The sequence below is a fragment of the Macrobrachium rosenbergii genome, chromosome 27 (genome assembly GCF_040412425.1).
Source record: "Macrobrachium rosenbergii isolate ZJJX-2024 chromosome 27, ASM4041242v1, whole genome shotgun sequence".
In the NCBI taxonomy this organism is placed as follows: domain Eukaryota; kingdom Metazoa; phylum Arthropoda; class Malacostraca; order Decapoda; family Palaemonidae; genus Macrobrachium; species Macrobrachium rosenbergii.
The window spans coordinates 22,730,568-22,758,096 of record NC_089767.1 but is presented as its reverse complement, the minus strand read 5'-3'; the positions used below and the strand labels follow the sequence as shown (position 1 = coordinate 22,758,096).

Below are 27,529 nucleotides of genomic sequence, written 5' to 3'. Positions count from 1 at the left end.
AACTTCGATTATGGTTTTTTTCTCATTAATTAGATACTTACCATCAGGAGAACAAATGCACATTGAGGCATCTCACCAAGGATTATCAGTATTATCAGGGGTGAATATTGGGGCCCCTATTATCTTTTGCTCTGAAGTTTTGTAGTCTGAGCTGGCCATTTTGTTGTTTCCAGTCGGAATTCTAACATTAAACCCTGTTTGGGCAGGATTTGTATCCACTCTCTCTTTTTGGTTAGAGGATGAAGTATTTTTACACCTTGGACTGACCTAATTTCCTTTTCAGAATCGTATATCATATTCCTAATATACTGCCATTTTGTGGCAAGGACATCTTTGATGTTACTCATAATTTCTTTACAGAATTGATCATATGTTGCAAACTGCGTATCCCTTTTTGGGGAGCTTGCACAATCTGACTGAGCTTCACCAACTGAACTGTAACTGCCTGTTAACCAAGGGGCAGAATTCCTGGGTGAATTGCTATACCCCTCCGAGAATGTAGTCATTTCAGTTGGGGTTAGGTGAATCCTAGTATCCCTTTTGGGGGGAAAGATCCTCTTCAGCATCTGATAGCTGCACGGGGGACAGATTTCCTTCTGGAAAGTTTCTCCCATGATTAGCTGAAATTTGTGTCCCTGATCCTTCCAGGTTCAGCAAGGCCGTTTCAGTGGCAATGTCCACTTCACGTCCATCAATAGGGATGTCACCCTCACATAAAGACTCCTCCACTTCCTCTGCGGGGGTAACCTGGGAAGCACTAGGGACTGATGTTTCTGGGTTTTGGCCCAAACATAGACCTTGTTCTGAAAAAGGGTTAAATATCTGCCACCAGAGTTCTGCCGGAAAGATATAATTTCCCCCTTCCTCACCCTAGGCCAATAACAGGATATTTCTTAAAATGTTCTCACTTAACCTAGTATAAGGTATTGCCTAATTCAGATTATTTAGATCGCCCTCAAATGTATAGGCTATATGAAACAGAAATTCAATAATGTATAGCCTTATAGCTAGGCTATCATTTTGTCTGGCCCAGATTATTGTTTTTATCTAATTCCAGGCTACCTGGTCTAAGATACTACTTAGGCCAATGATAGGATATTTCTTAAAGGGTTCTCACTTACTCTAATCTAGGGTACTGCCTAATCCAAGTTATTTAATTCACAGAAAGGTATGGGTTACATAAAACAAACTTACCTTAATATGTAGCCTTAAAGCCAAGCTATCATTTCACCTAGCCATGATTATTGTTTCATTTAGTCCTAGGCTACCTGGTCTAAGCTAATGCTTAGTCCTATCGTGGGATGTTTCGTAATGGGTTATCACTTAACCCAACATAAGGTATTGCCTAATCCGATTATTTAGATCACACTTCAGAGGATAGGTTATATAAAAAAAGAAAAATTTTACTAATATGTAGCCTTATAGCAAGGCTACCTTTTTATCTTGCCAAGATTATTGCTGTTATCTAATTCTAGAGTCCTTGGTCTAAACTATTGCTTAGGCCCATAACAGGATACTGTATTTCGTAAGAGGTTCTTTCTTACTCTAATTTAGGTTATTTAGTTCACACTTAAGAAGGATATGTAATCCTAGGTTATAGGGTACAGACAACATCTACTATTTATCCAGTCTAAGTTATTCTCACTTAATCTGATCTAGGTTACTGCCTAGATTATTGTAGACATCGTATAATCATAAAGGATTTCCTATATTAATGATAAATTGTGGACATTTCTTTTACTTAAAACATCTAATTGAAATGACAAATTTTTAAAACAATTTGCACTTTTCACAACTAATGATCTGTGATTACGACTTAATGCCAGCCAAGCGTTAGCAAGAAAAGCTGGGTTTTCAGCTTTCACACACAAATTAACTACCAATTACAAAAGTTAAACTTTAACTGGGACTTAAAACTAAGCACTTGACTTGCTTCTTTTGGTGTTTCCTTAATTACTGAATTTTGGAGCACTGACAATAAATGAACCTATTCCAAATGGATCAACGAAAGGTAATGGTTTCCCAGTCTCTTGCCAGTCTGTTGTCGACAATATGGTGACTGCGCATGTGCAATAACCACTTCCTTTTCTAGCAGGTTTGATGAAGAAAATAACCTGGGTACAGCTTCGCTGTAAGGTAAGGGAAAGAGCTCTTATCTTTGAGTCTATAACATGCTCCATCACGTGTTATAGCGTTCATCATGACACAATACCTGGCCACGAGATCAACTAAACGAGAATTCTTTAATATTAGTTTGGTCACCATGGAGCTCTGGCAGACCCATGCATGGTAACTCCTTGAGGACGAAACAAATGACTACGCTATCAAAAATACGAGGTTTTGCTTATGAGTAACAACAGAAACTTGACTGAACTTGAATAAGTACATGATGCTATATCAATCAGCATGACATAACCAGAACCACAAAGCTTGCTTAATATAATGCATCATATATTTAGTGATGGGACTCACAATAAACCTAAGAAAAACAGAAATAAAGAGGGCAGGGTATGTATAAAGAGATTAATCTTTTAAATATTTAGGAACAATATCTAGCAAGGGTTACCTTAGGTTCAAATTTAGTGAAAGGCTAAAAAAAAAAAAAAATCAAGCAATGGACAGACTGATTAGTATTTGAAAATTAAATTGATCTGTACTGCTATGCAGATAAGACACTGAACATATAACTATATAATTTTTTTCTTGATCTGAGAATAAAGCTTTAAAAAGAATCTCAAGGCTTGTGAAAAGAAGGGATAACATTTCCTGTAGTTTCTGCTCATCATGGTTTTTCAGAAGTGGTTCATAATATCCATAGACACACAAACTGCTCACTCTTGCAGAATGTGCACACATAGTAGCATTTGCTGGATGCTCTCTTAAACCCAACCCCAGTTCCCATAGGTCTCGTTCTGCTATTTGACATGGAATGGTTGATGACAGTGTTGACTGGCACTGACATCCTCCAATGTGGTTAAGTAACTGGTTCTATTAGTTCCAGTTGCTTGCTATCGTAATCCCATAGACAGCCAAGAAGTAGGTTGACTCAGTGTTACCTTCTTCCAAGCAGGAAATGTGTGGCAGACCAGCTCAGTTGCCAGGAGCAGATTGTAGGGACAGAGTGGTCCCTACATCCTTGTGTCAGGAAGGCTGTTCCAGCTTTGGGGATCACTGGTGATCAATCTGTTCACCACACCCCCAGATGACTTCTTGTTGGCTGCAAGCCAAACTATGTGAGGATATGTTGGTCCTCCTGTTGAAGCCTAGTGTAACACATCCCAATGGTCCACCCATCTGCATCAACCCCACTTGCTGAGGTACCACCAATCTGCAGGGTTGTGGAGCCTTCACAGATGGAAACTTTCAAGCAGCTCTGCAAGATGCAAGTAAAACCTTTCTCTTGCTGGAGCTGTAAAATGCAGGCAATACACAAGTTGGTGGTAATACAGCAGATGGAACTGACAAAGCAGTAAGGGTCATTTGGGAATATCTATTGGCACCTTGACAAAAGGACACAACTGACTGGGATACCACTTAACTTGAGGCTATTGAGGTGCCATCCAGGACATCCTGAGTCCTGGAGTAATCAACATACAGTTGATCATCCAAAAGATCTGGCTGAACCAGGGAAGGTTTACTTGTCCAGGTGGTGAACACACTGATTGCTGGTGTTTCCCACAACTTGAAAAACCTTCTTGCTATGCAAGAATCCAAGCAATCTATCCTGGTGACTGAACTGTTCTACCACGACAATCACCTCGTCTGAATCTTGGTGACCTGACAAGTTGTTTACTTGTGCATCTGTGTCACCAGCAAGCATTGGGGAAAGGAGAGCTCCTCTCTTGCTTGCTTGTTGATGTATACCACTGAGGTGGTGTTCACTTATCAGCACCAGTTAGCAACCCATCATATGATCTAAGGAATCCTTGCAAGGCCAGTAGCATTGTTTTTTTTTTCCAAGACATTAATGTGCAGATGAAGGCAGCCTCCTGTCCACACACCTGCAGTGACTAAGTTTTCCCGGTGTGCATCCCATCCGTCCTTTGTGAGTCCATGGACACAAGCATCTCTCAACACAGAATATAAGGGGAACTCAATATTCCATGCCTTACTTCTTTCTCTTGCCTAAATTTCAAGTTGGAGCCTGACAGAAAAGTCAAAAGGGCTGCAAAACTCCTGACCTCAGACAGAGAAAAAGATACTGGGGGATTAGATTGTCATAAGTGTCAGAATGCCTTTTCTCCACTGCTGCTTCTATATTGCTCTTCAGAAAGACTGAGGAGACAACGATTCAACTATCAAATAAGGCAAAACTGCTGCAATTCATAACCATTAAAAGTCTCAAGAAACTCATCAACTGAAATCACTGAATCTTATCTTCATCAGTTCTGAAAGTTAGTCACTGTTCCAGGCCTAGGTAAGTCCTGTATAATCATTTTGAAGACCAGACGTACATTCACAGCGAAATTAAAGTCCATTTTGCAAACCACTTAAACAAGAACAAATAGGAAAAATGCAAAGCATCCAAGGCACCCTCTCAAAACTCAACAAACTTGCATTAACTAACACCTATGTGCAACATATTGAGTAAAGACAAGCTCCAACATATCCCCAGTTCTATTCAAAAGATCCACGCTACAGTATGTCAACATATGTCCTTACCTATTTTCAGAACTTTTTATAAAATAAAAAGAATTAAATGTCTGAAAATAGTTCACTACACCTTGAATAAGATGTCTTATTCTCAATGAATTTAAAGTGAAATAATACACATTTCTTAAAAAATTATGAAATACAAAGCACACATATTACCCAATGATAAATCCCTTGAAAATTCAAGCAATAATAATAAAAAATATCAATGGGAACGGAGTAGTAATTAAATAAAAAATCAGTAAGCTTACTCCTCTATAAATGACATAGGACCTTTAGTAAAATGTCTGGACACAGTTAACACCACCTGCTGACAGCAATTAGATATCTTGCAACTCTTCTTTAATATTGAGCCTCATTTCCAGCTACAACAGAATTGGAAATAATGATATTGGTAACTCAATGGGTTACATAGTATTGGTACTAAATTAGCATGCAAAAATCCCATACTGAGCTGAAAAGACATGGTAAACAATACTGAACAAAACAGAGTGATCAAGAGAAAATTATATGCAATGTAAAAAAAAAAAAATTAAAACTGACAGTTCTGTATAAACATAGCACTAGAAATATTCACAGATCAGTGCTATATCAAATATTGTACATTAAAAAAATATAATTAAAAAACACTTACATAAACTGCCTTTTCTTTCTACTGCAACTTTTGTAGCATTCTTTTTGTCATACATACTGTACATACAGAGGCATTACCTATGTAGATGTATCACAGTATGCTTTTGTTTAATATTTGGTGTTACTTTTTCCAGAAACATTTCGGCTCTAATACAACCTTTTATCTGGCGACACACTGCTTTTGCTTAAAACTTCAGAAGGAAAATTTTCCCTAATCTTCCAAGTCACATACGTCTATCAACAGCTTAAATATGACTACTCTTTTTGAAGCCCCAGCATAAGCAACTCTTTATTGGACCACTTTCAGTGGATCTACCATATAACAAACCTTGCTCCTTTTAATTTCCATTAGAGTTAGAGCAAATAACAAGGAAAATAACAACTCAAATTTTAAAAATCAGATCGATGGCTCAAGCCATGCTGGATTTGTCATCTGACAGGGACTGGTATTTTGAGAAAACGTAGCAAATGTGTTACACAAAGCAAAATTCTACCTTGACCTCCCCAAATCATTTTGCAAAAATACGGAGCAAATGATATGCTTACCTCTACAATAAGTGTCCTAATCCACACCTAGACAACAACTGAATACATAATTGTCAATATTTTCTGATATTAATCTACCATTTGCATTTGGCCATGGAAAATCCCTTCACTGACAACTATGAACTTTATATATATTCAAAAATATTATAAAAGTTTACACCGTATTTGCCTCACACATTCTCAGAATGTGCAATGCAATAGTAGTTCACTCTAAATGTAATAAAATTCTCTATAGTTAAATATTACAAAAAATTAAAAGAAAAAAGACTAAAGGTCAGTACCCAGTTAAGCATTAACAAAAGCTATATTCCTTTAAAATTCAGCTATAAATTTACCCTAAATTTCTAATCAACTATACTGTACTTATAAAGCGAATACTAATTTGCTTTCATCTTCAGTACTGTCCTTACTCAGGGACTCACCATGACACAGATGCCTTGGCAGCTGAAAAATGCATAGATGCCTCAATGACCAATGTTTTTGCAGAGTTTTCTCCTTGCTTGCAATATCCATGTGTATAATGGTGTACGTGGCAAAGGTGGTTACAGTAACTTCAACCTTCTCTTGCATAAGGAAATTGTGCATGATCTCCTTGCACAACACAATATTGTAAAAATATGTAAAAAGTCTTGTGGAAAATAAAATAAATAATGAAAGTGAAATTTTGACTCACCTTCAACATTTACTGTATAGGACATATCTCTTACGAAAACTAAGAAAACCACACAGAGGTGTAAACATGTTAACATCTAACAAGACCACTGGAAGTGGTACATCCCAAAATAAAGTAGAAGTCTAATGTTGTTTATTCTTACTCAAAGAAAAGATTGTAAGTAGACATTTCATTGTGCAATGTGATAGTACATTAGGGAAATTTTCCTGTGATACCAGATTACCATTCTCTTGCAAAATGTCATTATTATTATTTTGATAACATTACACAGAAAAACGGCACTGGTCAAGTAAAAATGTACCAATAATAGATGAATGGAATACAATTAAAAGTATATAACATGTATACATTGAAAAATTTAGCAAAAGTGATGTATACTGCATTACACAGAAACATCTGGTAATCATGAGGAACAATTTCAAGTGTGTATTCTCTATGTGGACTGAGTGTAGGCTACACATCGCATGAATGTGTAAAAAATCATGCTCATAACATATTTGTAGCAAAGCATGATATATCACGATAATTAAACACATAACAAAACAGAGAAAGTTTCAAGAAACTTATATGAATTACCTGGAAATTTTTGGTACCTTACTGCAATAGAGGCTTTTCCTAACATGTATTCAACACAATCACAAGACAAATAAAAAGGATTTCAAACCTCTTTGCTTCTTATAAAACTGTACCAGATTAAAAGTCAGCACTCTGTAAATCAATCAAGTGAAAAAAGGAAACTAAAATAAACTCGGTTTAAAATGAAATTTTTAAAAAATCAGGGAAAGGAAGACACTCGATAATACTTTGCTTGACAAAATCTTTATCTCATCTTTATAGTAATAAAAAAAGGAATCTCCTTATTAGACTAAATCCATTTTTCCAGACATACTCGTACATTAGCATACAAAGTACTGCCACCTGATGACATTCACCAGTCTGCAGGGTTACATAAAGAAAAATAACTGAAAAAGATGACTAAGTATATCACTGGAAATTCTCTAAATAAAAAAAAACTCTTCCAAGCAAATAAAAATTGCAACAAAAGGGTACAACAGCTTAAGAGACAGCCCGTAGCACAAGGCACTTGGAAATAAAACTAAGTTCTATAAGCAATAATTGCAGTACAGCTGGATACATGTGAAGGAGAGAAATTTTCAGTTTTGTTGTCAAGACGGCTTAAAACTACCTTCCTATGTCAACAAGGAAACGACTGTAAATTTTGCATATGAATGACTACAAAGGGAATCACTTAAAATGAAAGCTTTTTGGGGATCAAAGAAGTGAGCAATAAAAAATGTATACATATTCAGTAGGACTTTACTGAATGTGTATGTATAGATCAAGTGTGTTACACACAAAAGCCACAGTTTGCATAATGATTTAACATACAGTGTTCATTGGGGAAATGCTGCAAGAGGAAACAAATAAGATTGCAGTGCCTTGTGCATACGGGAGTGCGGCACTACGTGAGCTCACCTCCCGCCCCGTCTACCCATTTCCTTTACAAAACTGATGGGCAGGTGGAGCGGGCGGTTGGGCGGCAGCTCGGGCGGGGCAGTTTGGCTGCAAACCATCCCGAGCAGGGCAGCACAAGCCAGTCACAAGCCTACAAAAGAAATGACCAGCTGAAGCAATCACTGACACCCTCACACCTCCTGATCTAAGGCAACCAACTGATTGGAAGTGAATGACATGCACATTTGTATTATAAGGGCAGACAGTGTGAGGGTGGCTGTGCAGCTTCATCTGTTCGTATAGAAGTCTTACAGTGTTGTTGCGCCCGGCTCGAGAGCTCGCGGATGAGTGCCGCATGCTCTGGCTCCGTGGGCTTCGATCCCAGGGTGTTTACACAATTCAAAGTGCTCCTGAAACACAAGGGCAGAAATAGGGGTCACACGAGGCAGGGCTCACTGCATACTCGCAGCTATTCTCATTCCTTTACCGCACACACACTAACCAGTCTTTTACATCACACATTAATTATCTGAAAATGTTTATAGACTACTAATTATTAAGGCAGTTCTAAATAGTACCTGCACTTACAGTAATATTACACAATAATGTAAAACTAATATCCCTAACAGTACAATATGCATTACATTGTGAATATTTGAAGCTATATTTCTTTCTGCCTACATAAACTGTATAATTAAACATACTGACAAAAGGCTGGTATGCTAACAGTACCAAATAATGTAATAACAATTATGAGTAATCCTTCCAAGAAAACAGTAGTTGTTAATACTGGTACAGTAACTGCAATTGCCCTTTGGAGCACAATAAAATAAATGCATAAAGTTCCTGTTACTTTTGAGCTGGTTCATAGTAAATCAACATCAGTGATATAAAGCTTAAAGGTATGAATCAGTTTTAACTTCTGAATCATTTTTAGCTTCTGAAACCTCAACAGGATTTGTATGTCCTCTGTCAAATCTGGAAAAACAAAATAAAATAACATAAGAATAATGTTCAAATTAATATAATTAACAAAATTAATGTTCAAAAGAGATAGCAATAACAAAATAATCAAAAAGAAAGAAATGAAAATGAAAATTAATTCATACAACTAAAAATAAGCAAAATAACAAACCCAGAGAAAAGCAGAAATGGTAAAAACAAAGTATGTATTGAAAAACAAAATAACTAAAACTTGGAACTAAAATTTCCAAAATACAGTGCATGCAGTTGGCAGTCTTCAGCAAATTGATATCCTTACTTATGTTCTTATTTTCACTAATCTTTTACAAGAAATTCTTACTGTTGGTCTTGTTAAAAGAGTTATTTCCGTAATAACTCTGGAAATGCTAATACCAACCCTACTCTTCTTTACTTAGCTTAAAGTGCATTGAAATCATTCAACCTATTTTGATAGGATCAGAATAGTAAATTATTAACACCACAAAAAACAAGTGAAAACCATGATATAGTATATGATAGTTTTACTGAAAAAAATTATCATGGTTTCATAATTGTAGGAGAGGTGAAGGGGTGCTTTTAGTGCTTTCAACATTGCCCTAGTGAATATCAGTCAATTTTATTCTATATATCACTTCACTGCTGCTCAAAAAGATAAAATGGCATATAAACATAAAGCTGAGGAAAGTTTGTAATCAGCACAAAGCAGATGAAATAAATATGAATAGTTTTGGCACTACCTCTCCAATTCTTTCAATGTGTGGATATAATTAAATAGAAGTACAGGAGGAAGAAACAGTTTAACTGCATAATGATATGGTTGTGATGTTGTTAACTTTGATGTCCTTAGGCATCCAGCCATTACCTAACCATAAGAGCAAATGAACAAAAAGTTTCTCATAAATGATGATCAAGTGCCCCGCCATGAAGATGCATACACTACTGGAACAAGTCAGAAGACCATCAACTTCCACAGATAATCCACAAGCAGCAATTTTCACACATTTTTGTGGAGTTATTTTCACACATTTTTGTGGAGTTGAAATCTGCCCTACTGGACATGATAGAGGTGGATAAAAAATATGTTAACTGAAATAGTGAAAGTATCTGAAAGTGACTTGGACTGACATTTTGTGTAAAACACAGTGGACAGCAATAATGCATCTTTAGGTCTGTGTAATGAGATTTTCTAGGAATACTCGTGTGTCACATTATGGCACTTTATACTTTGAAAAGTTTGATTTGGATACATAGAAATGCATTTAGACTTGTTCCAAATAGTTTTTTCACTGTTGATGACCTATGATGCATTAATTCCAGTTGGATTAGCCAGATATCAATCTACTGTTTTTAATTTTCAGAAATGACACATTTCTTTTAGAATCGTATCATTTGATGTAATATGTTGCATCAGCAAAATCATATGCCATCATATACTGTACTTCAGTAAATGCTCTGAGTATGGAATATGAAATTGATTTTATTTTTATATTCTATCTTGAATGCACTCACGTGAGAATAGTTTCACTTGTAAAAGTATCAAAGAGGGTGTGCACCATTAAGGAAATTACCACAATTCATATTTGACTAAAGTATGGTTTTTCAGTGGAAAATAAAATTTAAAAATTGATGTTAATGTAAAAAAAGAAAATTAAATAAAAATTCTGCAATTTGAACAATTTCCTTCTGAGATGATTGGAATGGATATACAAAAAATTCATTATTTGGCACTGTTTGCAGAAAGATGCCCATTTTTATACTGTAATTATAAATGGTCATGTAAATGAGAAGACTTACAACAAAGATAATCAAAGCTCATGATGATAATATACAAGATGGGCCACTCATCATTAACCAAAATATCCACTGTAGGCACAAACTAAAGGTGATGCTTTAAAATGAGTCTTTTTTTTATCATATGAAACCAAATAGCAATTCTACCACATCTGCTTTCAAGGTAATGAGAAGCAAGGGAGAGATGATGTTAAATAATGATAATGAAAATAAAATAAATAATGATGATGAAGTGCACAAGCCAAAGAAAGCATTGTACCATCATTCTGCTCATGTATTCAAGTGGAAAGTAAACCTATAGCTAAGTAACTGTTCTTTTGCGCCACTGATCTGACTTAAGTGTCAGCTGCCTCACAGAAAATGTCATACTGTGTAAGTCAAAAATCTTTCAGTGTCTTCAGGATGGCAAGTCCTTCCTCACCAAATGACAGTAAGCATAATGGTTAACCTGTTACTGCTCTGCAGTGTTACATTTTAAACTGAAATGTTTTCCATAATTTCCTGAAAAAAATGCTCCTCAATGAGTTGATATCCTAGTACAAGAAGAGGCAGATGTAGAAGTAATACTGAAAGATTAATTAACAGAAACAGCAATAAAACTTATGACTACAATGAATATAATAAAAAGCAAGATGACTGTTATACAAATCATAAAGGGACTTGAAAATATGAAGCTGACTGTTCATGTGCACCTTGCCTAGTCCCTCAGAGAAGAATGTCATTGCTTCTATCACAGCAAATAATAAAAATAATTTCAGCAAAGCAAGCTTCTCATTTATGTTTCCAAGAGGAGGGAAAATCAGTATTAAACATTTGAGGTGGGTATCTTACAATTCACACACTCCAACTAACAAATTAACCATCTCAGTATACAGCCTTCTACAAAATAAAGAATGTACAGTATTACCAGATGCCCTTCCCTAAAGCACGACCTTCTCTTTCTTATGTGGATGATCATCTGTACTCTCAAAGCATCAATTTCATAATGCAAAATGTTAAGACAGGCAGAGGCATGTGAGTCTACTAATTTAAATACAGTATTACTTACAGACTTTGCATTCAATTTGTTCTTACAAAAACTTCAATCCTTTTGCTTTAGCAGATATACAGTATTACCAAATAGAGCTACAAAATATGGGGGAAGACACAAAGGACTAAGACATTATTTCATAAACGACATTATTAATAAAGGAAATATCACTTTTCCTCTGCCCAAGTACCAGCAGGCATCAATCCATGAATAAATTTTTAAAACAATATCTATATTTTCATTTTAAATTCAATCACGGCACAAAATAACTGTAAGAGGGCACCATAAATATTTCTTATCCACAAAGAAAATCACCAAAGCAAGACATAAGCAAGGTATAGATTTCTCCAACTCACTAACATCCATATATATTTTTGAAATTCAATAAATTTGGCCAAACTAATGAGAAAGAAGAGTTTCAACAGCCCTGGTAACTAAAATCAAACCTCTGGTATGCAGAGGAATAAAAAGGATGTTACTGACTCTATAAGCAGAATCCTCAAAGGTGAAGGTGCAGCATCTCTCTGCTAGAAAATGATACGATACCACAAGAGACACTTAGTATCAAGTGTCAAGGGACCTCAACCTGTTATTAATAGGTAGGTCCAAAGAAGTTAAAAGAAAGCAAGGAAAAAATTAACCTGCAACTGGGGTTTACTACATGCTGCTTCATTTATGGCATTAAACCTCTGGATAATGAAGGCTGACGATTTTGCTTTTTCGTATGTGGTCTAATTTCATATAAAGTCTTCAAACAATACTTCTGAGAATTAAGTTTAACCCTCAAAGAAATGCATGAACAATAACAGTGTGCTTCTTCACAACCAGATTTGAAAGAGACAGAATTTTAATTTCAAACCTGTATTTCTCAGTGCACTGTCACAAATAAACACACTTGAGAGACAAAAAGGCCATATAAAATGCGTGAGCACGTATTGTATTTTGGTCTTTACAGCAAATTCTCACACTCTATGAAGGCTATGTGAATCTAAATGTGCAACTAAACATATGAACTCTTAGAAAAATAGCTTTGTAAATGCGAAAACATACCTCATCACAAAGTTGTGACCATGTAAAAATGAAGGCAAACATGATGTTGGGAGAAAAATTTGTAAAATGAAACTGTAATCTTTCCTGAATAAGTAAACTGAATCAAGGAGTAATCTCAAACCTTGATAGCCCAAACCAATTAATCCAACAAAATGGTACTCACTACTGTTCCATGAATATCCAGTTTAAAAAAAAACTGCTAAAATGGGTACTGAAGATATGACAAAAATGTTTGGGGCTAATAATTCATTGCAAAACTGATGGGAGTCAATTGTATGAAAATAATTTGCATACCTGTGGCAAGGTAGTTCTAGGCTACAAACTCACCTGTTAGAATTGACACACACATCCCCACATAATGGCACAAATATAACAAATGGTGAAAGGAATGCTTTTTCAACTTTTTCTGAGCACTATCTGGAAAGCCTTGAAATCTGAATGAGAAGTGAATAAGGAAATGCTCTCCAATTTTAAATGAGGATTATGAGTAAAGTTTGAACATTTCACATTGTACTGTACTACTCTCTAGCTGAAGCCTGTGTGTGTATGTGTGTGTGTGTGTACATACATCTTAGGTGAAACATTCACACATATCTATATTCCAACAGACTAAAGGATTAATCATAATTATTAATTTCTTAAGCTTAGAATTTTATGATAATGATCTCCAATAATTCTGTGAGTTTTCATACATATTGCGCTCTCTAAGCAATGTTGTTCATCTGTCTGGGACACAGGCCCAGTGCCCAAAACTTTGTTTAAACATGTGAACAATTTGGATTTGTTGTAACACAGCATCCAGAAGTTTTCGTGATGGTCCCATTAATGAAGTATGCATATCAAATATGAATTCATTCTTTTATATTCAGTGAGCTATGGTAAAAGTGCTTATGGTGTTCAAAATCTATGAAACTTAAGAGTCATAATTTAACCTTTTTGGCAATGTTCTTACTTAACTGCAACAAAAAATGGAAAATGCCTATTAACACACACACACACAGGCAATCTTCCTTCCTTCATGTAATTCTATTCATACTCTACCTTTGTAGCAAGTTCAACTGAAATATTTTAAACTCTGCCGGCAAACTGATAGATGGGTTAATAGATGGAGATGAAAAAAAAGCAAGAAGAACTATAGCCCTGATCTTGTTGGCAGGGGACCAAAAAGATGCTTGGTCTAAGGTATAAAGAGGTTCCTGCAGTCAGGAAAGGACACCCTGTATTAACCTCCACATTACCTGGACTGTTATCTGACAAAGCTATGAACTGGTTGGTTTATGCAAATTTCCTTTCACTTACAATTCTTATACCCTCTAATATTTCAATGACCAAGAACTTGGCAATGCTGAAATTGATTTTATTACTTGTTTAAGGCGATGAAATTTCCTCAAAGATACTATGAGCAGGGTAATAACAGAAAGGGTATTAGATTAAGAAAAACTAAATAAAGTTATCTCATTAAAGGCTTTACCAGTCTTTTCTGCTGTTACCAATGATTAACAATACTGATAAAACAAATACAATTCATGTGTCCCTTCTAGAGTATACCACCTAAATATTTGATTACTGTATAAGGCTAGGGAACTTTACCATGTATCAAAATCAACTGACCTCAATAGTCTGAGTCTATATGAAATAAAATTTTAATCAGATTCAGAGATTATTAACACGTATACACTCATTTATTTCAATCACAACATATTATATTACTTAAGCTAATGTATCTCATTTACAACATCAACACAGGAATACAAGAGGGTAACGACAGACACCTTGGATGGGAATCGAGCTGGCAAATACATAAATTTATCATTATACTACTTAAATGGATTCACTGGCAAAAATTGAAATCTCTTACTAAAGATACAGGCAGTTATGCCCAAATGCCAGAATACCATGCACATTAGTTAACCTAACTATAAAATCATTAGTATAAGTGCTCTGATGAATAAGAATCAAAGAAGTGAGTGGAAATACAATTAGTGTGTGGGACTAGGAACTACAGTATGATGCAGGGGACCATGCTAGGAGAATCATATTTAATCATATCTGTAATGGAAACATAAAGAAGCAGATATATACCTACTCAAACAAAGATCACAGTGACTCAAGATCATTCTTACATACATACATCATACATACATAACATACATACAGACATACAGTAAATTAGAATACAAAAATATATGACCACTCTCCATTAAATTATTAATTATAGAGCAATAATTTCTATAGCTCACAAACCAAATACTGTATACAATAAGAACACAGTACTGTAACTGTATACAAATTAATAATTCACACAAATCCTTTAACCTTGTGTTAAACTGCTTGACGCTCAACCGAATTGGCTAAAAATCTGAACATTTTTATATCATCGATGAGGTAATAAACCAGAATATGAATTAGTTCATAAATGCACTTCACTAACATTAACAAGTGCATCCCACATCACCATACTCAAAGATACGTCACCAAAAACATTCACTTACCATCACCACTAGGCCAACCTACTGAGCTCAGTTACTGAATGTTTCCACCAATTAGTTGCATATCCTGATTTTTTTTCTTCGAAAATTTGACAAATTTCCAAACCAAAACAAGTGAGAATTCAAAAAATACTTCAGAAGTACTATTAATAATGCTTTAAAAACTACCCAGGATTTCATACTATTTAAGAAGTTGATGAAAGTATTAATTCATATTTCAATAAATATACAAATAACAAATCCAATTTACCCTGAATGAAGACAAAAACAAAGCTACTCCAGGACCAGACCTTTCCAGAATATCTTCAATATGATATTATTTTGAGTCTACAAACTTTATATGCCAGACTTACAAGTGTGTAGTACTGTACATTATATTGGGTATAATAATGTAAACTTCATACTGCTGATTTTATGTGTGTATATATATATATATATATATATATATATATATATATATATATATATATATATATATATATATATATATATATATATATATATATATATATATGTATGTATGTATGTATGTTTGTGTGTGTGTGTGTGTGTGTGTAGTATTTAATGTACTTGTCTACTTTGCATGAATACTGTTGAACCTAATCACTTTGCAAGTTTTGTGAGGCAATGGACCCTTAATTCTCATTACCTTTATTATATATGTAACTTCTCAATGTAGCAATATTTCAGGACTGTAAAACTAAAAACAAAATTTAAAAAAGGATTTACTATTTCGATGAGTATTAGATGTAGCCATGAAAGCCACCATAAAAGAAAAAATCGTAGGATATGATTGTTTTCCAAATTCAAATTTATGGAAAAGTATTAATCAATTACCCAGTTAATACTTTGAAATTGGAAGTTTAGAACACAATCCTCATTTTCAAGAAATGCCAAATATAGTCTAAAAACATTTAAGTTCAGTATTATAAAATTTCAGTTCCATCTTACAACCTTTCTTAATTAAAACATACAAATCTGAGTAACTTAGAAATTAGTTCATAATGTTATGATTATCTAACAACTACAATACCCAGTAATTTTGACACTATTCACAGTATCTATTAATAAAAAATATAACTTTTTGTATTAATTTTCCAAAACTTGTAAGTCATTTTACTACTTCACAGCCACGAATCTTTTTAATTCAGCTTTTCATAGCCTTCTATGAAATATGATTTGCAACAACAGTTGCTGTATTTGCAATTTTCACATAAACAGAGGAGCGAAGTTAAGCAAAACGGAAATGAAAACATTTCTCGTCTGGTGTTCAAATGGCCAGCCTAGTTCATTTGCAAAAATGAAAATATGTTAGCTGGAATTCACTGATTAGGGAACACTATATTAAAAAACTGCATCTGTACTGTACTTATTTCATTGCACAATTACGCATATACATGTGCAGGCAGGTAATAATCTATTTTATGCCACTTGAATTTGAGTGATATCATGAGTTTGTAATCCAAGTCATGTACAGAAGTAAGCTTCCCCTGTTGACTTTCAAATTTACACAATTTACAGAAAAGGTAATCTGAAGTGGTTTAAAATTATTAGATTAAATAATCTTTTTAATGAGCCAACATTCTTATGGAACAAGATGAAAAGTCAGGCATCTTATGTCCACCTGAGACAAAAAATAATAAATGAAATATGTAATTACCAGTAATAACAATAGGCAAAACTGAAGAAAAAATTAAAACAAATAAAGGAAAATGTGCAACAAAATAGGGCACTTAGATGATGCAGCAGCTACAAACAGCAGCTCACATACTCCTGCCAAATAAGCAAAACACAGGCCTAACTGAAAGGATGGGATGTTGAGTGTCTCCCTGTATCTCTGTAAATATACTTATACTGTACGGTAAGCAAAGGACAAACTGCATACCATTAAAAAAGAAGCATTGCTACTTGGGGTGAAACAGGTGATGAGATGAGTACCACAGTCAATTGTGAGTAGAATAAAAATATCTAACAGGAACACATCTCTATTTCCTCCCCACCTGGCCCCCTCAAAAAAAATACACAGTTATATTATTCCAAAAACAGAGAAAGCATTATGTGTCCAGTGGGGTATCTAGTAAATACTGCCTTTTCCATGTTAAGAAGACCACTCAGGAAACAGCTCTACAAATCCTTGTAAGTTTTTCCATTCTATAAATTATTAATAAGAAGCACGAGTAAAAGAAAAGGAGTATTGTGAAGGATTTTAGTACTTTACATGCTATTAAATTTTTTATACCGTTGTAATTTTACAACAAGTTAAAAATTTAATGAGTACCTTTTTTATTGGCAATTACTAGCAACATTTAAAGGAAGGTCCTCTTATCTGATATATTCTAATAGTGTATCACCATGATTTGTTGTTAAAAGCCTTTTCATACTGATCAAACGAATAACTGTCTTATGGAGAAGTGTACTGTTAATCAAAATGCCTGGATTTACATTTAAAATGCACTGACTGTTTTGAGAGAATAAAAAAAATATATTTACTGTATTTGCAAGTTACCCCATATGTTTGATACATGAACACTTAAAATATATAGTGATATTCTGGAAATTAATCAGCTCTTAATACCATTATTAACTCTCAGGTATAACATTACTTTGTCAAGATTTGATATATTTAAGATTACTAATTTGTCAATAAAACATTAATCACACATTGCAAAATAAAATGTCTTTTGTAATAACGTTAATTAGCCTGTCAAAAAAGTCTACATAGATCTAAAAACATTTACTGTATACGAAGAAAGCAAGTTCTAATTACCCAAGAAAGGTTAAAGTGTAGCTTACCCATGTTCTTGTTTTAATATCTATTGTCACTGTAATTCAAAATGGATCACTGGATAAGTCTAAAATAGTTCCCTACAAGGTCTGGAGGAAGGTGAAATAGATAATTGCCTGAAGCAATTCCACAAGTACAGGAGAAAGCATGATAGCCCCTACAATTTCTAAGCAGTTGTTCTCTACAAAGAGAGTTACAATGAAAAAAAAATTTGGAAAGAAGCTCACACACATATTTGCCTCATGGATGATAGCCCCACCATGCTTTTGAATGGCCTGTCTGGCTTTGACAGTTCACAAAAAAAAAAAAAAAAAGCCACGTCATCTTTTTCAGGGACAAAAGATAGCTTATCCATAGCAAGGTAGAGAGATTGAATTGATACACATTAATTCACTCTCAGGTTTCATCAATGGAGGTTTCTTTTATCTTCAGAACAGAGATATGCAGCTGAACTAGCATGGGAGATGGGGCCATTCTGCTACTAGCTTCTAATCTAAAATGAAACAATATGAGAGGGGGAACCTGCGCATAAGCAAAACAACTAACTCTTTAGACTGCTGTAGCCCCATTCAGCCAGTTTAAAAGATCTTTCCTAAGATGGGAAAAATTTCTGTCTTAAATGTTTGATACTAGTGTCAGTTAGATAATGTAGCCTTTAAGCTTTGGTGATATTCATATTCCCTGCTAAGAAATCTTAATCATTCAAGAAGAATAAGATATTGCAAGGATGTCTGTGGCACCAGAATAAACTTTTCCTTGGGCAAAATTTTTAGTTGAAGTCTAATTAAGTGTGAAACAAATAAACTGGATTTCAGCTGGGAACAAGGAAAAGGTTGTAGTAAAGTAACTGAAGGAGGCATTATTGTCAAGTCTATTGAACTATGAATTCACAATGGTAGATGAGGGGGGGTAAAAAGAGAAATTATGGAATAGTGTATCAAAAAGCTGGACTCAAAGCAGAATATAAGTGCTCTAGTGTTTCGTTGAACAGAGAGAGTTTGGAATGCACAGGTGAGAGACCTGAGTTGTAATGAAGGCAGAAAGGGTGGAAATCATCTCTGTCCATGCTTTTGTGCAAAGAAAGAGGCTCCAGATCCTCCTAAGGTTCTAAATCATACATTTCATTCAGGAAGTAAAGTGAAACAAGAGATGAGAAGCCTTATTTTCAAAATTCAACAAATCCCTCTGATCCATATTACAATTACTGTACAATTCACTTGCTTTTAAAATGAGATTTCATGGGATCACAGTATTGGAAACATACTTTGGCTGAATGCAAATGGCCCCTTGCGCTGTACAATGCTCAAGGTATGCAGGTACGCACACTGTACAGACTGGCTTATATTAGTTGGATAATGCTACCAGAAGAAAGAAGATGGGAAAATTCTGGCCTGCAAGAGTTATGGATGATGGATCAAAATTTATGTTAAGGTGTAAACATGATGGTGAAGCAATGGGATGGCTTACATATGGGACCATAAGACATGGTAGCTTTTTGAAGAGGGCAACTTGGCGAATGAAGTTGAAAGTTGGCATAAAAGAAAGGTGGTTAGTTGCAATAAGAAATATTGCTAGCAGATCACATTCAAGTACCTCCATAGAAATGAAATAAAATGCCTTTCGGTGCCTAAGTGTCTCGGTGCACAAAAAGATAGAAGACCAAAGGATGGAAGACTAAGAAAACTGTAAAAAAGGTAAGAATATACAGTAAAACATAAGGGAAAACAGCTATCCTTTCCAAGTCAAATGAAAGGATACATATGAACAGATATCCTGCATGTCAAGGGAAAATCAAACTCTGAATACAAGTTTGAATACTTATCACTGCCAAGATGCAATTCCAATAAAACCCAATGGAGGGAGAGAACTTATTGCCTTCTCCTAGGAGGTTAGCTGGTTGATTGATTAGCTTCCAGAAAACTGCATATTATACAAAGTGATCTCTGGCAGCTACTGTGAATGAACAGAGCTCAAGGTAAACTGCTCCATGCATGTGGTAATTTTTTCATGCTTCAATAATTTGCTAACAATTAACAAACAGTAGTACTGTAGTAATGTAATTATCGCTGAGAGTATAATGTTCCTATTAAAATCTACGACATTTCTATTAACTATAGTTAACACCTTTCTTTGGGGTAAATCCTCATCTCTTCAGAAGTAGTAGGAAACAGTTTAATCCCCAATAATGCATTCTGATCACAGATTAAATGGTTAAGATAATTTTAAGAATTATAGATTATCAGTATAAATAAAAATTGGAAAACTTGGAAAAGTCAAAGGCTACTGAAAAGAAGAGTAAAATAAAGCAAAATAAATACATATGAATGAAGGCAATATGCAAAGTTAAAGCAAGCACTCAAGGCACTGGAAACTAGGGGTATAAAATAAATGAGCATTGGGAGAAAATTATAAGTGAAAGAAGTTAAACATAGAGATGCAGTTTACAGAGAGTACATATTTCAAACTGGGCCATTATAGAAATCAGATGTAGGCATTGGTACTGTTTTTAAATACCTTTTCAGAGAAATCCACAATCATCCTCACAACTGCTGAACCAAGGATGAAATCTACTTGCAAAGTTTTTCAAAACACCAAAGCTTTTCATCCTTACTCTTTCACCTGCAAACTTCAGGTATTTCTCTAAAATATCTCACCACACTATGCCATTCATCATTCCAGGTATTTCTTGGCCTACGTTTCCTGAACTGTGTGTGTGTGTGTGTGTTTGTGTCCTGACCAGCTGTCCCAGTCAAACAACTACAACTCTCGTTCTTTTTAACACCTACTCTCCAATCCATCCTCACCATTTCATTAAACACCATTGCTGCAACATTAACAAAAATCACAACCTTCCCTACTTCTACCAGTTGATACAAAGATTTCATGGGCCAACTGGGGAAATTTTTGGTGGGATCCCCAGGTTTACAGCCAAGGTCTGTAGAACCATAAAGATATAAACAGTCTATTCCATACACTTTATTTACACATCTGTAGCAGAATAAAAAGCAAAGAACTGTCTGGTTATTATAGTGTCTGAGTTATTGGAAAAACTGATTTAAGGTACATTTGAATGCAGAACTGCATACCTGTTAGTCTGAAAGTAAACAAAGAGAACTGAAGATCACCTTTCTTTTATTCACTGTGAAATAGTTGATTGCAAACATTAATTTTGTTGAAAAAATAATTTAAAATATGAGTGAGCAGCATTAATGCAAATAAATTATCTGTTTTGGTGATTTAAAAAACTCAGAACATTAAGCAATTATAAATTATTCATATTATCATCATCATCTATTATGAAAAGATAAGCTTTCTTGCTTTTTCCCCTGGAAAGCCACTTAGGAATTTTTTGTGAGGAAAAAAAAATGCTAATCTGTTCTATAATTAATTAACATATTTCATTAAAGAATGCACAGTAAGAAATATTCAAGATATAAGCTGTGTAAACATACACTACTGACTCCCAGTTCTAAATGTGATGTTAGGTGTATGTTGCAATGTACTGTTGTTTTTATTTAACAAGACTAGATACCCCTAGCATGGATGCTGGTCCGTCTTGGATTCAGGGCCCAATTAGGAGCAACTGGTCCTATTTGCTTAAAGCCAGCCCTCATCTAAACAAGATGATAAAGTTTAACATAGATTGCTTTTATGTAAAAACAAATCTGATCAGTGCAGACAATTAAAATCTACTTGAGACAGTACTGTTAGAGTGAGTCCAGAAAAAATCACCCATTACTTTGCTCTTCTCATAAGACAGTTAATGTGATCCTGATAAGGTTTTGAAAGTCACTGCTGAGGAAGAAAGAAGGATAATCGAAAAGTTAATCACTGGGAATGCATCAAGTGTTTCCCAGATTACAAATAAGATGCTGTGGTATGGGGTTGTGTTAGAAGCGTTGATTAGGCCTATGGGCCAAAGAAATGATTGAAGGAATTAACTGCCTCTTGTCCATAAGAACAGTGATAACAGGAGAGAGAAAAACATGGAAGTAGTTGATACTTGTAGGTATCTGGGAGTGTAAGAGTGAGATGATGATATATATATGATATATATATATATATATATATATATATATATATATATATATATATATATATATATATATATATATATATATATATATATATATATATATATCAAAAGTCAAAGGCGGTTCCTTTAAACCTGATGAACAATATCGAGTTAGGGAGAAGGAGAATTCCTTGTATTTCCATTCAATGTACTTTATTATGCTGACATTTCAGGACCATGTGTCCCATTTTCAAAGCTATAAATTAAAAAGACAACAATACTAGAATCTCTTTTTATTAAACAACTAGTTCCCCAATTAAATACTCAGTCCACGTCAACACCTCTATACCTCTCGTGAGTTTCCGTTGGAACCAAAACGGACCCTGAATGTCACTCAGCTTTTGCCTTCAGCACTATTTGGTATTCATTGTTCCTTTCTGTTATGTTTCTTTTATACTTTTATGCAGAATTTCTTTTTCTCGTTTTAAAATCTGAGTCTATTTTTAATTCTGTTGTCTTTTTAATTTATAGCTTTGAAAATGGGACACATGATCCTGAAACATCAGCATAATAAAGTACATTGAAAGAAAATACAAGGAATTCTTCTTCTCCCCTAACTGATGCTATATATATATATATATATATATATATACATATATCAACATACAAAACATCAAATCACATAAATTTCATAAAAAAGAAACCCCATCAGCCAATGAAAGTATTTCAGATAACAAGGAGAAACTCTAGGAAGTTTCCCATCAATGAACATGTCAGTTTAATCTGAGACAATAGATATAACACTCGCTGAAGAGTGTGGTGATATAGGTCAAAGAACTTCACAAGTAAACCTAATATCCCAAACATTCTCCCCCATCTTAACTTTTTTTTTTGTTTGTGCAAACATAGCAAACAAATTAGGAAATGTTAAAAACTTTAAGTCTATACAGTTACAGTACTACATCAACACCTTTTATTGAAGATTTAGTTTTTTTTTACCTGACATAAACTTCATACTATTTTATGGTAGCTTTTTTAACTGCAAACAACCAACTTCATACACAGGAAACTCAAGTGTAATTGCAAAAGTCAGTCAGTGCTTTTGTATCATTAGGCATGATGTATTTAAATGCTGTATCTGCGCATCTAAGATTATAATTATCTTTGTTTTGATGGAGTTCTGTGTAAAGAGAGGTTGGTCTAGAATTATATAAGGACTGACATAGAACTTGACTGCTCAACAGCAGTATTTTCAGGACTTTAAGCTTCACAAACACGGAGTTACTGCGTGCACAAACACAAACATACACACAAACAGAAGCACTATATGCTCATAGCATATAACAATTATAATTCATTTCGAGCTATTTCATATCTCTGAAATAAAATTTTCCTGCTTGTGACTTGTGGATGTATAATGTCTTATAAAATATCACTCATCATTAGCTCTGGTAGCAACAAGAACAGCCTTTTCTTATGTTTTTTGAGGTAATGGTTAGTATGTGGTGAGGTCATACTTACATAAGGTATAAATATTCAACAGATGAACATTATATAATAATCTTGACTGCAGCTAAATATAGCTATCAATACACTGGTATGATATGAGAATAGCAACTGAAGACTTGCAATCAAAAGTACCTCCACCGCCAAGATGTTCCATGTGTTTGTATAGCCATGAAAAAGGCAAAACGCTTATGGCACTTATCAATATGAAAACAAAATGTATTCACAAAACTAGAGTCTCACGAAATCACTCCCCTTACTACAGTGATTTTAAATGCCTCACACGAATGAACTATACATTTTGCTGTGTTCATGATATTGTTCGCTGTTATTCCCAAAGGAGATACAAACGACTGTCAAAAAAATTCCCTAAACTGACAATATACCGACATGTCACGAATGCAACAAAGCAATGAAAATGCCAATAATAATAACAACAACAACAACAACAACAACTTTGAAACAACACAGACTGAGCTAAGTAGGTGATTCCAGCAGTTCAGGTAACAACTAGTAAGGGAGCGCGCCACGACAGGACACTGACAAATAGGTGGGGGGATAACCCAACAAAAATACTTACAGGTGATTGCTGCTCGTGACAGCATGGAAGTTACTGTAAATAAAGTAAAGGCTTGTGAGCCTGGTATCATTCTTTAGAGCCATCAAAGTGGACTCCTATCAATATTATTATTCTAATGGAACTCATGTCAGTTACATCAAAAAATTATGAATAGCTATTGGCACCAAACATGAGCCTAAGCAAAAAACAGAAAATAAAAATGAGCTCTGATGCCTGAATGGTGAGTGACATCGTGTAGCGCTCCGGGACTAGCGCATATCAAAACTTCTTGGCACTTACCCGTACAGTCTTGGGTCATCCAGGTATTCCCTGTGCGGCATGAGGGGACGAAAATCATTGTGAAAACTGAGAGCTCAAACCACAAGCAACACTAACATTGTCAATGTTATATACAGTCCTTCCAGAACTTTCTCTTCATTAAGAAATAAACATGTACTTTAATACTTACATCTGTATGCACAAGGTACTTTATGCATACGAGGTTTTATATATACAGCACATACATTCACACAGTATAAGCAGATTTACCTGACTTAATATTTATCCATCTCTTTTATACACACCCTAAACAGTAAAATTAACCTTTTCTTGGGAACAAACTTGAAAGCCTGTCCCAATGAATAAAGACTAACTCAACTTCTCCAACAATGGTCTCTTTGATTTTACTTCTACTAATGGTACAACAGTTCTTGAAAGTACTCAGTGCTAAGGACACAAGGAATACCAATCGCCTCTCTTAACATCAGTATGGATTGGATTAATGGGTAATCATTTATGCTGTCTTATGTACTGAGTTATTGTATCTTCTCAAATGAACTTTTCAAAAGTATCCTACAGTCAGCCAGAGCCCATGCTATGATTTCAATTCTTTTCTTGTTAAATTATTTGAGTTACTTATCGAACTAATTTATTTCTCGACACTGACAGGATTACATCTGCCTCCTTCTGTGCCTTTTGTGGTGCTTCTCAGGGATCCATTCTCTATAGATTTTTCCTTCTCTTAATCGACAGCATCTTTCAACACATAATCTTCCTATTAATCTCAAAACAATTCATACGCTTGTCCTCTCCCCTATATTAATATGGTGGAATGTATTAATACTCATATGGATATTAACTTTAATGGGGTGTAAAAAGCCTGAGTTGTTTAAATTATTCCAAGATCACCCGCTTGTCTATCTCTGCTTCATATATGTTGACCTTTTTAGTTGATTTTAATAGTAATGTCTGATTTTTAGACAATGAAGCTCTCTAATACACCTGTATTTTGGCTAGGATAACTGCCATGAGGAGGCTCGAGCGTGCTTTTAACAGGTGCATGTACTTTCCTCTCAGCATCTCCATTATATGTGGGTAGGAATTACCTGTATTTCAATGAAGCACTGGGCATACATCTTGGAGTCTGCTCATGCAACAATTTCTTGAGAAGTGAATAAAAGGCTATTGGTCAAATCAATATGCCAATTTTTTTCATACTGCCTTCAAGTGAACTTGTTTTTTTTTTAAATACTATAAAAGTTTTCTAGATATTATTTTGGGTATTGCTCTTGGGAGCACTTTATTGTATGATAGCTCCATTTTATTGGAGCTCATTGTAAACATAAGCCCCTTTGTGATCTCAAAGATGCTATGCAGAAGTCACAAGCTTTAGGATTGACTGACTTGATCAGTCCTTCTTACCACATAACCAGATACATGTATATGGAATTCCAAGCTGAATCGTTTAGCTGCCTTTTCAAAGTTAAGTTTCTCAAAACCTGAGAAGATTGGGCCATCAAAATACTTTCAGTGACTGTTGAATTTTCATATACAGTATATACATACACACATATATATTATATATATACATATAAAAATTTGGTTCAGTAACTGTAAGTATTTTGATGGCTAGAATTATGAAGCTGCTATGGTTCTGGAAGTTAATCTTCATTAGAAACACATTCTCAATTCAGCAGATAAGGATGACTGCTGATGTGACAGTTACCTGACTCTCTTAGGAACCATCTCCTTTTGGGACAAACAGGTGTTTTATATATATATACAATACATACATACATATACAAATATATATATATATATATATATATATATATATATATATATATATATATATATATATATATATATATATATATATATAATATATATATATATATATATACACCATAACTGTCCCTGATTTATGTCTATCTACTCTTATGAATGATGGAATTTCCAAAAAAGTAACAAAAATTAATTTTGCAAATAAAATCCAAAAGGTAATGCGCATATAGCAAAGGATTAATGCATATGCAGGCTACTTAAATGATAAATGCATAATTATGTAAATAGCCAATTTTGCAAAATAAAATAAAAGGCTATGCATAAATTAAAGTCTCTACAAACACTAAATACAGTTCCCCAATCCACATCCGATGGTTGTAAACATAACCTGGTAAACTTTATACAGTATATAATATATATATATATATATATATATATATATATATATATATATATATATATATATATATATATATATATATATATGCACACACAGCTGTGACATACCAGAATTATCTTGCTCATTTATTTTCCAGGATTCCAAATGACCAATTTTTAAAAAAATGACTGTCAATACCTTATTCTTTTGTTTAACAAAAACTCTCACATATAAAAATCTGAAAATCTGGAAAAGCTGCAGATGCAACATGACCTACCTTTCAACCCCTCTTTGGAAGATTGCTGATATTTCTTCAAACGTTTTATTTTTTGTCTCCGGAACCTTGTAGTAAGTAAAGACCCAGAAACACGCTAGCAGAGCACTAAACGGTAAAAATGTGTAATTCTCAAATGCTTCCTGAAAAAATAAGTCTTGGTTACTGATCAAGCAAAGTGCGAGGGATGTGGATTATAATTTCTGTAAAAAAAACCTATTTCACTGGAATTTTATGTAAAGTATATAACGAGGTGAATGTCTCATAAATGAATGGGCAAAATAAAATAAAGTGAGTTTCGCTAGCACATAATTTAGTGAATGCCAATGCACTCGACTATCCATAACCCCTAAAATATGCATTCTTAAAGAGGCTGTGCACCATTAATCTACATAAATTTCCTGATGAGCCATTTAAAATGGCAAATTACTATTATTATTAATATACAATTTAACCTTTCTTAATCAGGACAGGTGTTATAAAATCTATCTATCTTAACCAGGACAGATGCTGCATAATACAACATCACATTTACAAATGGATAAAATGAAAATGTTTATGATTATGATAATATCTCTTCCAAGGATTTGTTTCCAGGTTAATGTTGGTTGTGACTTGGACAGTCCCATAAATAGGTTTAAGCACAGTAGCTGTTCTGTAATTG

At 34.3% G+C, this 27,529-nt stretch overlaps 1 protein-coding gene across 26 annotated transcripts in view; it reads right to left on the bottom strand.

Annotated features, from left to right (window-relative positions):
* Positions 1–27,529, bottom strand: part of Glut1 (Glucose transporter 1) — a 515,395-nt gene that overhangs the window by 15,807 nt on the left and 472,059 nt on the right. For 13 of the 26 annotated variants that reach the window (XM_067129126.1, XM_067129118.1, XM_067129116.1 and 10 more), the window contains 4 exons: positions 26,869–27,008; positions 24,449–24,478; positions 24,170–24,202; positions 8,273–8,370 (listed from right to left, as the gene is read on the bottom strand). In XM_067129126.1, the coding sequence (XP_066985227.1) occupies positions 8,273–8,370; positions 24,170–24,202; positions 24,449–24,478; positions 26,869–27,008 (301 nt within the window). Of the gene's footprint in view, positions 1–7,304; positions 8,939–24,169; positions 24,203–24,448; positions 24,479–26,868; positions 27,009–27,529 lie in introns of those variants that run through there. The other 13 variants (XM_067129130.1, XM_067129137.1, XM_067129134.1 and 10 more) reach the window with 8 other exon arrangements.